Source organism: Mytilus edulis, chromosome 4 (genome assembly GCF_963676685.1).
Source record: "Mytilus edulis chromosome 4, xbMytEdul2.2, whole genome shotgun sequence".
Taxonomy (NCBI): Eukaryota; Metazoa; Mollusca; class Bivalvia; order Mytilida; family Mytilidae; genus Mytilus; species Mytilus edulis.
This window is the reverse complement of record NC_092347.1, coordinates 31053023-31068453: the sequence shown is the minus strand read 5'-3', so window position 1 is coordinate 31068453 and position 15431 is coordinate 31053023. Positions and strand designations below refer to the sequence as shown.

Sequence of the window (15431 nt, the reverse complement as noted above, 5' to 3'; positions counted from 1 at the left end):
AATCCAATTCTTGAACCAATGCATGTATATATCATAAACTTTGTCCTCTGTGCACGATTTTATCATTTTTTACGCAAATATATCGTATAATCGTCAATTTTTTTTTCTTCTCTGTCTGTTATGATTTAACAAATATGGCTGTTCATTAAATGCCGTGTTTTGAAGCCGAAGTTTACCGATTGTCACCTTATAGTAAACAAATAACAAAAAGCATGGGTATTGGGCACGTGTTTAACATGTACAATCCAATAATTGTTTATTTTAATGACAGATTCATGCGTATTGCAATCACCGGATTTTTACGAGGAGGGTTACACTCAGGTCACTATGCATACAGAAAATATGGTGGCGAATTGCTTCCTGGAAGCAAGCAATTAAAAATAAGTAAACTTCTTCTAAATGTGGACAAATTACAGAACTTTCTTCAGAAAAAAGTATATGTACATAAGTTGTATAATGAAAACTATCCATTTAGTTATAAAAAACATATGCATATTTTTTTTTAATTTGAGGTTTCTTATGACTTTAAAATACAGTAAATTCAGAAATTATTGAGATGTTTTTATCAATGCTAAAAATGCAAAGTTTCAGATTTGCCATAATAAGTCTGCATATAAGGTCTGGAGCATTTATGAAATATAAGGCTTCCTGAAAAGACTTTTGCTGAGAATCAGATAGCAATTCCAAGTCTCACAATCAATCACTTTCACAGCAGGATGAAACTAGTCTGTTTTGTCATAAAATATTGTTTGAATTTCCAGTGTGAAACTGAAATATCCAAATCTTGAAAAGGATAATTATTGTTGTTACTATTAAATTTATATAAAGTAGGTTACTTAAGATAAATCACATCTTAAATTTGAAATTTATATTACTTAAATTATGCATTATTTGTGTTGAGACATCAGTTTTGGTACCATTTTTCCATAATCTATAATAGCTTTTAGCATAATTTACTTTGGCAGTCATTCCTGAGCCAGGTTTTTTTTTGTGCATAGGGATTCAATTTAAACCTTGAAATATTTTGGTTACAGAACAATTTGAATGGTGACTAGTGGACAAGGTCCTTGATTTTTGATTCCAAAAATGCACAAAATCATAAAATTTTGACCTTATATTTAAAACTTGCTGACAGACTATTATGAAGAGATTTGTTAATTTTGAAATAAATCCATTTAACAAGTAGATTGTTCTTTTTGTTACATTTTATGATAAAGTTAAAAAAAACATTTTCAGACATGAAGGTCAATTATTATCCTGCATATGCAGTGATATTGTTTGCCTCAAATTACAGCCGAAATTTGGCCTTTTCCCCTAGAGGAAATTCCCAATTACTAAAAAAAAATGGCTTTAAATTCCTCCCAAAAAGTTATACATTTTCCCAAAACAGCGATGGCAATATTGGTAGTAATGTTTGTAAATTTCGTATTCATGTTATTATTTTGATATTAGAAAGCACTTTTGAGATCCGGTTTTCTGATCAGATTCATCATGGTGTTTGTAACACATGTGGTTTTCAATGCATAATGTACCATCATTGTTTCTGTGTCTTTCCCCTCTCCAAAAAGTACCTTTTAGGTTGAAAATGTCTGACAACCAAAATATACATGAAAAAACAGTGTAGAAAAGACAGCAAAGGTCAGCAAAAAATCGGAGATGTGTTTAAAATAAAATATACAAATTTCCCAATTTCAATAAAAATATGCATTTTTCCCAATAAAAAACGGTAGAGGTAGTACTGAAAAAAGGCAACAATATCACTGATATATAAAAAAGAAGATGCGGTATAATTGCCAAGGAGACAACTCTCCACATGAGACCAAATGACACAAAAATTAACAGCTATAGGTCACATGTTCTAAAAACCAAATTTCATTTTATTTGAGCATGTTAAACTTTAATTGCATTTAATGTTAAAACAACCTCACTAAAGTTCAATCAAAAATGCATTTGAATTACCATTTTATAGCTGCCATTAAACCAGTTATGTCAAGGAAATGGTTTCCTCAAAACAATTTTTGTAAATGAACTTTTATTTTTTCTTTATCTATTATTAATTATACTATTATAGGATTTGTTGAAGAACTCATCATTGAAATTGCCCTTGAAAACTCAATCAACCAGCTTAATTGTCTTTTAAAATTGTAGAACAACTTTAATTAGTTTATGTTTTCCCTTTACTAACAAAAACAGATTTCTGCTTGAAACTGAAGAATAGTTACATAATAAATGTCAAAATGAATACTAGCTACAAATATTAACAGTAAGAAAGTCAGTGTCAAAAACACAGGATTTGGTGTTACTTGAAAAATTATAATTATGTAAATGTCAACATTGCATGTTAATTTGAAGAACCTAACTCTACCTCTAACAGTGTGTTTAAAATATAGTACGCTCACTCTCAGATCTTTTAAGGGTCAACTTGATGTGCCTTGTCCTTTAGTGGGTTACACAGGTTTGTGACAATATGGTAGTTTTTATTTTATTAATTTTTGAAGTAGTTATTTATTCGATGTCAGGAACATTTCTTTAGCATTTCTTCATGTTATTCAAGAATGTGTCCCCAGTACACGGATGCCCCATCCACACTATCATTTCTATGTTCAGTGGACTATGAAATTGGAGTAAAACTCTAATTTGGCATTAAAATAAGATCTTATCATAGGGAACATGTGTACTAAGTTTCAAGTTGATTGGACTTCAACTTCATCAAAATCTACCTGACCAAAAACTTTTAACCTGAAGCAGGACAGACGGACTGACGGACGGACGAATGAACGAACAGACGAACGAACGAACAGACGGACGCACAGACCAGAAAACATAATGTCCATAAATGGGACATAAAAATACTTATTGCAAATTTTGCTTACAGGTGCAGCTGTTTTAACTTAATGATATGTTGTCTTGAAAATAAACCAAATTGGACCTTGAATGGCATCAAAACTTATTACCATGGTAGCATGGCAAGCCATATCAATTTTCTATAAATAATTTATTTGTAGGATTATTCAGGAATAACATGCACTACACAGGAACATTCAGTTGTCTAATGATGAATCATGAATAAATGGTTTTAAAAATATCAATGACTTTCATTTCACATTTTTGTACTGGGTCTACAAAACTTACGATATTTCCGTCAGGCTTATAAATTTGTACTTTTTAAATTAAGAACTTTCAGAGCATTTCCCTTTGTTAATAATTCGTAGGCTGGCATTTAAATTTCTTCATATTCTAGAGTTTCAGAATTTAACTGACTTCAACCAAGAAATTATTAGTTTTAACTCCATTAAGCTTTTGAAAGAAATGGGTAAATTTTTCTGTTTTTCCCAATTAAGTTTTTGAATCAAGGATAGTCTAATTATAAAAGTAAATGGCATCTGAAAATCAACGTGATGGAAATCATTCACGGAAAGACTGGAAGAGTAGTTTGAATAATTTCAAATTATATTTAAGTATGGTGTTGATACAAAGAACATTAACATAGACATACTTCAGTGTCTTCCCTAGAAAATTTATGATGCATGGTGGGTCTAAGCTGAATTGGCAATGCGGAGCTTAAAAACTACACATAAATCTGCAATACAATCAGAAACAATACTTAACATTTTCTCCAGGGACCAGACTGGATTGAAATTTCCATCTTTTGTAGACAAATTAATACCATTGTTGTTACAGAATTTCTACAGCTTTTTGTTAATCATTAAGTTTATTTACCAGTTAGTAAAGAGCACCAATTAAGTAATCATTGTCCTTAAACAGCCATACAACTAACATTAAATTATAAACACTGATACAGTAAGCATATAATCTAAAGAAGTAATCAACTCACGGCAAATAAAAAAAAAATCTTGGAAAATTCAATTAATCTTTTTTTCACATCCACTTAAGGGAACTCTACCAGCACAAAACATAAGCAGTGTTAGTTTATCAGCTCTTTATTTCACATAACAGTACAAGTGACATAACGACATCTTGGTCTTGTAATAAGATAATACAAGAATCTTTACTGTATTCTACCTAATAGAAATATCTACTGAGTATTAACAGGATGTCAAAATTAATTACTCTATCTAACATTGTCTAAATCTAAATTTTGAATGTACAAAATTTTCGTCTTAAATGAATACTTAAATATGTCTTCAATTATTCCTTGAATTTAATAAATGTTCTAATTTTCTATCAGATATTTAAATTGTTATATCTATATTCTGTTATAAGACTCTTTATAAAGCATTTATGTACTACATTTTTTCAAAATCTGAAGTTCATTGCATAAAAAACCAATTCCTTCCCCGGCACTTTATCAATATTTTATAAATCACAACTTTAATAGATTATGTATACATTATAAACAAAAGTACAATTGATGAAATGTGTAACAAGCTTTACTGATCATAATTGGTTTTTGTATCTGAGATAAGAACTAAACAAGGGAAACTAAACATTGACCAATGCAAAAAAACCATGGTCATATGAAACCAGTCAGTACACCTTACAGTAATTTCATACATCAAATATAGTAGACCTAACGCTTATAGACATTAAGAAACTTTAACCTTGAACATAGATCCATACATGATGTTAAGGTCAGTTAAACCCTGTCTGAAGGACATCTAGCAGTTCCTGAATCATAAAAAGGAGACACGGAGACCCTTATAGTAGCTGGTTTCATAGTGCTGCAACTGAAAACCAACTGTGATATGGTGACAGAATTATTTTTTCTTCAAAAGATGGAAAAAAGGTTTTATACAGTATTTGTCTGACAAGGCAATATAACCTTGTTGGCAAGGAAGATGTAATTTGAGTTAAATTTATTTGTAAGAAACCTTTGCTTTTTCAATGCTCTACATAGTTTTTCTATTCAGACTCATGTTTTCGTTAATCAAATTGTAAATTTGCAACAATACACTGAAAAACATTTAACTGTAAATATATAATTCTCCAACAACTGATTAATTTATCAAGGAGAAAATAAAACCATTTGTAAGTTTTCTTCACTAATTCTGTCAAAAAATATAGGATATATAAACTGGTCTTACATGTGGATCAACTTCCAACAAATCTGGAGCTAGCATGGCTATAGTGGTATCTTTCTTTTTCATTCCTTTCTTTCTGCTTTCTTTGTCTTTGGCACTTTGTCTCTGGGAAGCAAAACTGAAGCAACAAAAAAGATATATTAATTGCATTGCTGTTATAAATTGCAATCCTTCCTGTAAATCCTAAATAAAGGTCAATTAATGGCTACAGACATTTGGCATTATAATATATTTCTACAACTGATAATTTTTCTGTATACATATTCTTTCTACGACAGTTTCAAAATAGACAATAAACAGCTGTGCCATGAGCGCATGATAAGCCTGTCGCATTTTCTAAGAATAAAGTTCAATAACTTATAATAATACAGATATAATCCAGGCCCCTAAGTTTAATAAAAACTGATCAAAGCACTGTAAAGGTATTGTCTGAAAACTGGAAAATCACCCCTTTCTGATGAATAAAATCCTGTAACTAGAAAATATAAAATGTGAATCGATAAAAATCAAAAGGGAGCATACGTCAATAGATATAAACAGTTCTCCAAAATTTCATGAGAACTGCTGAAAGCATTTTGAGTTATAATCCAAAAACTGGAATATCCGCCTTTTTTTTTAATAAATTAAATCACATAACTCAGAAACATAAAATCTAAAATTTAATGAAATTTAAAGGGAGCTCATGTCAAAAGATATAAACCATTCATCAAAGTTTCTGGCAAATTGGTAAAAGCTTTTTGAGTTATTGCCCGAAAACTGGAAAATCCCCCCTTTTTTTATGAATAAAACCTGATAACTAGGAAACATAAAATCAAAATGTTATGAAAAAAGAAAGGGAGCTCACTTCACAGCATATTAACTTGATGTATTTTTAATATCTATTGAAGTAGTTGAATCTAATAAAAGTCTTGCTTATATGACAATTTGCTACCTTCATATAAAGGGTATGTTGTAGAATATATACATTTGTATTAATATGACCAAAAGGAGAGTGAATTAACATCTAAATGTTGATTTATCGAGATGTATATGAACTTTAATATCCAAAATCTAATTGTTCTATATAAATAAAAATAAAATAAGCACAATTTCTGACATCATAGACAACTTACTCAGAAACCTATTTATAATTGAGGATGAGGGAAATCAAACTTTAATCTTATGAGCTGCTGTCATAAACATTAGTTTTATTTGGTATAATCTATAGTATGACCCTGTAACTGTTAAAACATCTAAAGTCTTGTTTGTTTTACACCAAATACCTAATAAATAGACCATTAGCTAATTGATGTCATGTTATTTTTAATCGGAAAAGCATCTTAACAAGTACATATGTATACCATGCCCATCATGCTCTACTTACCATATTGTGGAACTAGCAGTCATCAAGTCAGCTAAATGATCTTCATCATCTATGACATCATCTTCATTCTGACTGTCATAAAGGTTAGCATCCTCAGCCTCACTTTGTGTATCATCACTTTCAACACTACGATTAGAGCCAGAATTATGTTTTTGTCGATTTGAGAATACTGAAGGACTATTGTAAAGTTGAGCTTCGTCTACATCCATAGTATCAATACAATCTCCCGACATATAATCTGTATCCATTCCCTCACTTTCACTTGTTACCACTGAGGGAATGTCCTCTTCCTCATCTTCTACCTCTCGTACATGCACATGTAGAGGTCGCGTCACCATTCCAAATGGTTTAGGTAATAATGTCTTAGGTCTTTTCAATGCTCTGTTTATTATACTGTATGCAGCCTTTTTACTTGGAGATATATGGGGTTTGTTAGGTATGAAACCCTTAGGACGTATAGACATAGCTTTAGTTTGTAGTTGTTTTCGTCTAGGACTTGTGAACTTCTTTTTCTCCAAAAATGGTGACACCTTTTTGACAGGTGATGTGAATGAACTTAATATGATAGGTTTAGGAGCAACAGGTCTATAACGACTAGATGATGTTGACAATGGAGACATTTTGGTTGGCGTTCTCTCTTGTGTATCCTGGCTCAGACATGTATCTTTAATGAGTTCTGGGGAAAGATAATAAGGAGCGTAAGAAGCCACAATCTCTGCTGCTCTTTTCGTTGGTGTTTTTTTCGGAGGAGTAAATTCATTTTGCACTTCTTTGGATATTTCATCAATAAGTTTTGTAGGGGAGATAACTTTGTTTGTACTAGTGATGTCTGTGTGTATTACAGAACAGATACTTGATGGCAGAGCAGACGACAGTATTGTTGAATCAATCCTCCCCCTTATAGGAGCACCAACTGTTTTATTGACCAGGACAAAGGTAGGTGCTGCACATGTTACTGGGGTCTGTCCATGCATTATCATAACAGCACCAGATTTCCTTACTGGAGATGAGCTTTCTGATGAAATCAGACCACCAAAAGATGTAACCATAGAAACAGAGGTAGAACATGATTCTGTTATGTTTTGAGAGCTGTGAGAATCGGTAGTTCCTCCTTGGTTTGTATTGAAATCTTTTTCTGAGACAGTAATAGGACTTCCTTGTGGAAGATTCTCATGTAGTTTAATAAATCCTGGTGAGGTACATGTCTTTCTACCAATATCTTGTAATTGTGTGACTTTTGGACTATAAAATAAAATAAGAAATACAATATATTTCAAAGATTAAAGGCAGTTTAACTTGGTTCTCCTAATTTTGAAATTCTATTATATAAAACTTGCTCAAGAAAAACACTACTTTTCATTCATGCAATAGATATTTAATGCATAATCTATGTACATGATCATAAATATAGAAGACAAAAATGTTTACAAATATTTTTTGGCTTACAGGTTTTCGCTGATGAAGTTAATCCAGAAATAGTAAGAATCCACACAATTTAGCCCAATTCAATCTTCTATCCAGTAATTGGATCTGGTGACTTTTGACTTTGAGTTCTGTTTGGTTGCATTATTCCATACTTTTGGATTTTGGCTCAATGCATTCTTAAAAACCTTGAGAGGTGCATAATGTGAGATAAATACTGTATATTAGATACTATGTCTATGTCGATTCATTTATTTTGTGTAGCTGTTTTAGATTAGTAAGGAAGGCCCTTTTTGTTTGACCCCACCATGCATTAATTTTTAGCTGGATATTTCCTTTAAGTGTTCAAGCAATTTTCTTAAAATAGCCAACACCCATCAAATCTTAATCAAAGTGCCTTCTGACCCTAATCCCCCCCCCCCCCCCAACCCCCCACTACAATTAATTCTGGAACATTCCTCAAAGAAATTCATATTGTCCTACTGCAGCCATATTATGTAACTCCCTATTGTGGCTAAATAACCATCAACCTTATAATATAATATAAGAGGCTATTATACTAAGGTTTTGTAAATTAACTAGTAAGTTCTTCATGAACTTGTATATTAATACTAAAATATTAGCATGTATTTATATGGTGTTTGCTATTTTCTTATTCTAGATAAAAAGATGCAAGATCAAACTATTGGACATTGAAGGTACTCAAAAGTTTGGCATTTTATCACCTAGACAAAAATTCAATCTGCTGTGGGGACTGAAAATTCATAAGTAAGTAAATGTTTATTATAGTGACATGTGTAATCACATTTCAATAAAGTACAAAAATATTACATACACAATAAAATACACCCGACCCATTGGGTCTATAATTCACTTTCAAATAATAAAACATAATTCTTTTATCACGGATTTCAAACAAATTAATGAAAAGTAAGATTAAGCTAAATTTCAAAATAATTAATTAATGATGACTTATATAAAAAAGTTTGAATTTTTCATCATTAATTAATTATATTATTTTCATAAGGTTTTATCATAAAGACAGTGAATGTTTATAACTTGTAATTAGAATTTTATTTTACCTTGATGGGTTACTTTTATTACTTGTTGTCACAGAATCAAACTGAAGGACTTTAAGAGCAGCTGGTATGATCTTAGAGGTAGGTATGCTTGATGGAGTAACTGGTAAAGTGCCGACTTTAAGAGCTGCTGCTAGGGTGTTGGGGGTAGGTATAACTTGTAATATGCTTGTTGCAGTAACTGGCAAATTGCCATCATCAAACTGAAGGACTTTAAGAGCTGCTGGTTGTTCAGGTCTTGTTGTTTCTTGTGGCATCTTAGGAGTGTTAGGTGCAGATTTGGATTTATTTGGATTAAGCTGTCAAAAAAAAAAAGAATAAATAAATATAAAACAATGTATTAACACACACTATATCAATCCTAAAACGCCTTTGTAATAATTCCAGATATTCTAGTTTAGACGCACAAAATCAAATAACTCTGGACAACAAAAGTGAAAATTGTAAAGGTGCTCAGTCTTCATTTATTAGTAATTATTTATAAAATTTATTAATAAAGTTTGAAGCAAATCATCCAAAGCATACTAGAATTGGTGCACAAAATGAAAAATTAAATTCTACTTCAAGACCTATAATTTTATAACTCAGACCTCTATTCTAAATAATTTGGTAAAATTTGCATAAATCACTCATAAAAAAAGATGTGATATGAGTGCCAATGAGATAATTCTCCACAAGAGACCAAAATGACACAGAAACTAACAACTATAGGTCACTATACAGCCTTCAACAATGAGCAAAGCCCATACCACATAGTCAGCTATAAAAGCACTCTTGAGTAATTGTGAAACATATAAATGCAGGATGGACCAATGGACAGAGACAGACATGCCGACAACTGTTAACTATAAAACTTTAAAAATAAAGTAAAAAGTCTCGTCTTATTCCATTTTCATGAAATTTACACATTGTATCATATTGCTTTTTTTTATATAAAAATAACGAGTTATACTAATGTTCAAAATTACTTCATAAATATAAATTCAGTATTCATTACGACTGATAAATTGAAAATGAAAACCTGTCATAATGTAAAAATATTTATAAGGAAGTATACTGTTTTATAAATATGAAAGTTTCTTGACAAATAGAACTCGACTACACAATATATTAAAATATTTGTGAATTCATATGAAATAATATAAGAAGCAATCTCAGGTGACTTATCAATTTAATTCATAAACCATACTGATTGTTTCATAATATGGATGTCTAACTTTGTTATAAAGTAAGTCAGCAATAGATGCAAAATGCTTATTTTCAATGAATAAATTATTGGTACGTCATGTGTCCATTGTGAACTGTTACTTCATTATTCATTTTAAAGTAAGAATTAATTTACCAATACTTATTTGCATAGTAATATAATTATAATCATTTTTGTAAATATCAAGAATTCTAAATTCCACCGAGATTATAATAATAAAGAATTATTCTGGTTATGGAGATTAACTTTTACCATGACATACACATAATACTTTCATTTGCGTGTTTTTGCGACTTGCACTATTAGCTTGTCTGCATAGTATATTCCATAAAATGATTTACATAATTAAATGTATATAGTCTTGCATGGTAATGTATGGCTTGGCTATGCAGCTTTCATGTAATTCATAGTCTGTAGATGAATGGGGAGGTTAATATCTGTTTCCAGAGGTTCTTAAACAAAATAAATGAGTATTTGTGCATGGAACACAGATGGAGCCCTCGCTAGCATATAACGTTATAAAGGAACATAACTCAAGAATGATAAAAATGATGCCTCATGATGTATTCATGTGGATACTGATAGGTTTAAAGATTTCTTATTTTCTAATTTGAAGGGCCAAGACAGATGTTATGATCTCATAATTCAAGAGAATAAAGAATAATAAAATGATGTTTGTGGCCAAGATAGGTTAAATTTGGACCAGTAGTTTCAGAGGAGAAGATTTTTGTATTAGTTAACAACAGACGATGGACAATGGACGAAGACAGACAAAGGACGCCAAGTGATGAGAAAAGCACACTTGTCCCAGGTGAGCTAAAAATGGTCAAATTTGTAAAAAGTTGATGTATGATGAATATATAAATGTTCTACCGTAACCAGTTTATTATAAACTACAGGTATGTTGACACTACTAGATCTCTGTATACTATAACAGCCTTCTAGTTCATCGTCATCATGCAGCAAAATTATCTCTCTTATTTTCATTTCCTGAAACAGAAAGTAACAGAATTTAGGTTTTTTTTTAAAACACGAAACTAGCAAAATAAAAAATATATTGTGTCCCAATCTTTCATGAGATTGTTGTCCCATACAAATCAATGATTATCAAATACATTGTTCTAGTTTCTTTTTATCAATTTTGATTACAGAATTAATCTCTATTCATGTAATTCTGTAGAAAATGTTAGTATCTAACAAGATAATACTAAATTAAACAATAGTGGTATGAAATTCATAAATGAAATCACTTGATAATTTTGTTGAGCCTGCGATTAACAGCAAAAGTTGGCAAGACACTGGGTTCCGTGGAACCCTTACATTTTTTTTACTTATCGTCCTCAATTATAGCTATTAGATAAGTTCTTATTTTCAAGTAATATGTCTACCTGATACATGTACATAAGGTGGAACATTCCTGGATAGATTTAACTGACACCCCCATTCTAATAAAAAGGAACAATCTTGATTTATGGGAAAACTTACCTTACACCATACAGGTAAACATGATGCATCCTGTCTCATTACTGGTTTAATTTCATAGACATCAAAAGGATCCGTAAATACCGGAAAATCAGGAATTTTCTTTGTTGTTTTAAATGTCTGAAATATTTTCAAAGCTTGATCATCTATTTAAATATCATAAATTACACAAAATAAAGTTAAATGTTGTAAAGAAGAACAGGGTTAAATTTGTATATTTAAAACAGTTTGCAAGGGTTTCAAAGTTTGAATGTGTTTCAATGACATTGGGAAATAATTTTTCCTATTAAACATGCTTTCCCTTTCACTTCAGGAAGTTCTGATCATCTTACACATTCGTAAAGCCATGTATATCATGAAAGGGATGAAGTAAGTTAAACCCATGACCAATGAAATGCTTTATAATTCTTCGCACCTATTTTCTTGTGAACTTTCAACAACAAAACAAAATAATAAAGCATTAAAGTCTTTTCACATTATCTCTCTATTCAATCTCAAAAGGAAAACAAAAATCTCATGTTATACAATAACTTTTATAATGACAGGGGTTTCATTATCTTTCATGTTGACAGACACATTCCTATTTGTAGGTTGTACTTTTCAATATATTCAATAAACATCTTATATAAAAATTCATGAATTGAGGTGGAACTTATTAATCAGTTACATAGGAGGGTAAAGTACTGAGTACTGCCTCTAATGAATGACCTGTACTCTCTAGAAAATTGCAATATTCAGCAGAACAAAACAGTATACACGCACAGTAAACAGATCTGATGAGAATAAACCAACCTTGACTGGATTATCTGGAGTATTTTTGGCCGTAAGATTTTTAATTCTAATTTTGATCTGATCTTCTGTTTTACATGGCAGCATAAACTTCTGAATCAATCGTCTATGGTATGGTAGATTTCTAAACTGTTCCAATCCTAATGCCAGTAAGCTAGAAAAAGATAATATTCATATTTCACATGAAGAGAATTAACTGAAACTTTAAATCACAATATGATCTTTGTTTAAAAAAAAAAACATGCAAGAAGCAATATAAAAGTATTATTTTGTTTCACAAGTATATGATACCAAACACTTTTAAATAGCCAACACAAACTTTTTCTTCTTTTTTTAAGCAATTGCAAATGTATTTAACATGTTTAAGTGATCATCTTTTTTTTCAATTAAGTAGAAATCTTGCACAAAAATGCTTAAATCATCTTAATCTGTACTTTATTTCAAGAGGGTATTATTTCTGTACAGATAACTGATAAAATTCTGCTAAAACAAAGATAAAAACTCTCCAAAGCATGCTGACCATTGCAAAATTTATATGTTCCCATTTTGTTTTTTTGTTTTTTTCTGCACTCAATTTTTTTTCTTCTTTGGTTTCTTAACTTTTGACCTAAAATTGGCCTAAAATGTAACCACTTTTTATTAAAATTAATAGTCAGAAGTTTGTTGGCTTAAAGTCAACATATAACATAAAATTCAATACATTTTTCTGAAGACAAATTTTCTTCAAGCTATGTACAGGAAAGATATCATTAATAAAAGATTGTAATTTTCAATTAAAGTGGACAAACAGTAGCTTTACCATAACACCACTTTCGTCTTCATTTTTTAAATAACTGACACAATATGTTATAGCATAGACCTGTTGCTAACTTAGTATTATTTAAGTAATTAGGTACGAAATGATTTAAATGAGTTCTGTCTGAACTTTTCTGATATAAATAACTTCCTTCCCCAGTAAAACTTTTCAGAATTTTAGAGTACTTACTTGTCTTCTGCTTCAGTAAAACAAACTCTGGGTGATTTAGAGAAGTCTCTGGATATTAATAGATTCCCCAAAGGGAGATAATCAGAATAGATGAAGATCAGACTTCTCCAGAAAATCTCCCTCTGTTGTGTTGTTAAGTTTGGTAGATAACTCCTTGGTAACAATGATGAAGGTTCATTAAAATCTGAGAATAGAGATAGTAAAAAATGTTGTAATGGTTGCTAATTTCTTATCTCTAATTCATGCTGCTGTACATAAACAAGAGGCTCTCAAGAGCCTGAATCGCTCACCTTAATTCTTTTGGTTAAATCTCTCATCAATGATTATTTTGGCTTTTCAATTTATTTAAATGTTTTTTGGATCGTCCTGTTTTCTTCAAAAGCCAAAAAAAATAATCATTTTCTCCTATGTTCTATTTTAGCCATAGGAGCTATGTTTCTTGACATACAAGGAAATAAAATATAAAATTTATACTAGATACTCTGAAACTCATTTAGCCTAAGTTTGGCTGAAATTGATACAGCAGTTTCAAAGGAGAAGATTTTTTAAAGTAAGTCAACATGATGAACAAATTGTGAAAAAAGTCTTTAAAGGGCAATAACTCCTTAAGGGGTCAATTGACAATTTTGGTCAAATTGACTTAATTGAAGATCTTACTTTGCTGAACATTATTGCTGTTTACAGTTTATTTCTATCTATAATTATATTCAAGATAATAAACAAAAACAGCAAAATTTCCTTAAAATTATCAATTCAGGGGCAGCAACCCAACAACAGGTTGTTTGATTCATCTGAAAATTTCAGGGCAGATAGATCTTGACCTGATAAACAATATTACCCACGTCAGATTTGCTCTAAATGCTTTGGTTTTTGAGTTACAAGCCAAAAACTGCATTTGACCCCTATGTTTTATTTTGAGCAATGGCGACCATGTTTGTTGATAGGTCATAACTTCGGATACAATTTACAAACTAGATACCCTAAGGAACATTCAGTTAAAGTTTGGAAGTATTTGGCCCAGTAGTTTCAGAGGAGAAGATTTTTGTAAAAGATTACTAAGATTTACGAAAAATGGTTAAAAATTGACTATAAAGGGCAATAACTCCTAAAGGGGTCAACTGACCATTTCCGTCATGTTGACTTATTTGTAAATCTTACTTTGCTGAACATTATTCCTGTTTACAGTTTATCTCTATCTATAATAATATTCAAGATAATAACCAAAAACAGCAAAATTTCTTTAAAATTACCAATTTAGGGGCAGTAACCCAACAACAGGTTGTCTGATTCATCTGAAAATTTCAGGGCAGATAGATCTTGACCTGATAAACAATCTTACCCCATGTCAGATTTGCTCTAAATGCTTTGGTTTTTGAGTTATAAGCCAAAAACTGCATTTGACCCCTATGTTCTATTTTTAGCAATGGCGACCATGTTTGTCGATAGATCATAACTTCGGATACAATTTACAAACTAGATACCCTAAGGAACATTCAGTTAAAGTTTGGAAGTATTTGGCCCAGTAGTTTCAGAGGAGAAGATTTTTGTAAAAGATTACTAAGATTTACGAAAAATGGTTAAAAATTGACTATAAAGGGCAATAACTCCTAAAGGGGTCAACTGACCATTTCCGTCATGTTGACTTATTTGTAAATCTTACTTTGCTGAACATTATTCCTGTTTACAGTTTATCTCTATCTATAATAATATTCAAGATAATAACCAAAAACAGCAAAATTTCTTTAAAATTACCAATTTAGGGGCAGTAACCCAACAACAGGTTGTCTGATTCATCTGAAAATTTCAGGGCAGATAGATCTTGACCTGATAAACAATCTTACCCCATGTCAGATTTGCTCTAAATGCTTTGGTTTTTGAGTTATAAGCCAAAAACTGCATTTGACCCCTATGTTCTATTTTTAGCAATGGCGACCATGTTTGTCGATAGATCATAACTTCGGATACAATTTACAAACTAGATACCCTAAGGAACATTCAGTTAAAGTTTGGAAGTATTTGGCCCAGTAGTTTCAGAGGAGAAGATTTTTGTAAAAGATTACTA

General features: G+C 30.9%; 1 protein-coding gene across 2 annotated transcripts in view; it reads right to left on the bottom strand.

The window, feature by feature from the left end:
- LOC139519425 (GON-4-like protein) overlaps positions 1–15431 on the bottom strand; it is an 88925-nt gene that overhangs the window by 49576 nt on the left and 23918 nt on the right. For both annotated transcript variants that reach the window (XM_071311517.1, XM_071311518.1), the window contains exons 15-21: positions 13370–13553; positions 12388–12538; positions 11599–11715; positions 10987–11103; positions 8910–9205; positions 6406–7647; positions 5046–5160 (exon numbers count right to left, since the gene is read on the bottom strand). In XM_071311517.1, coding sequence (XP_071167618.1) covers positions 5046–5160; positions 6406–7647; positions 8910–9205; positions 10987–11103; positions 11599–11715; positions 12388–12538; positions 13370–13553 — 2222 coding nt within the window. The remainder of the gene's footprint in view (positions 1–5045; positions 5161–6405; positions 7648–8909; positions 9206–10986; positions 11104–11598; positions 11716–12387; positions 12539–13369; positions 13554–15431) is intronic.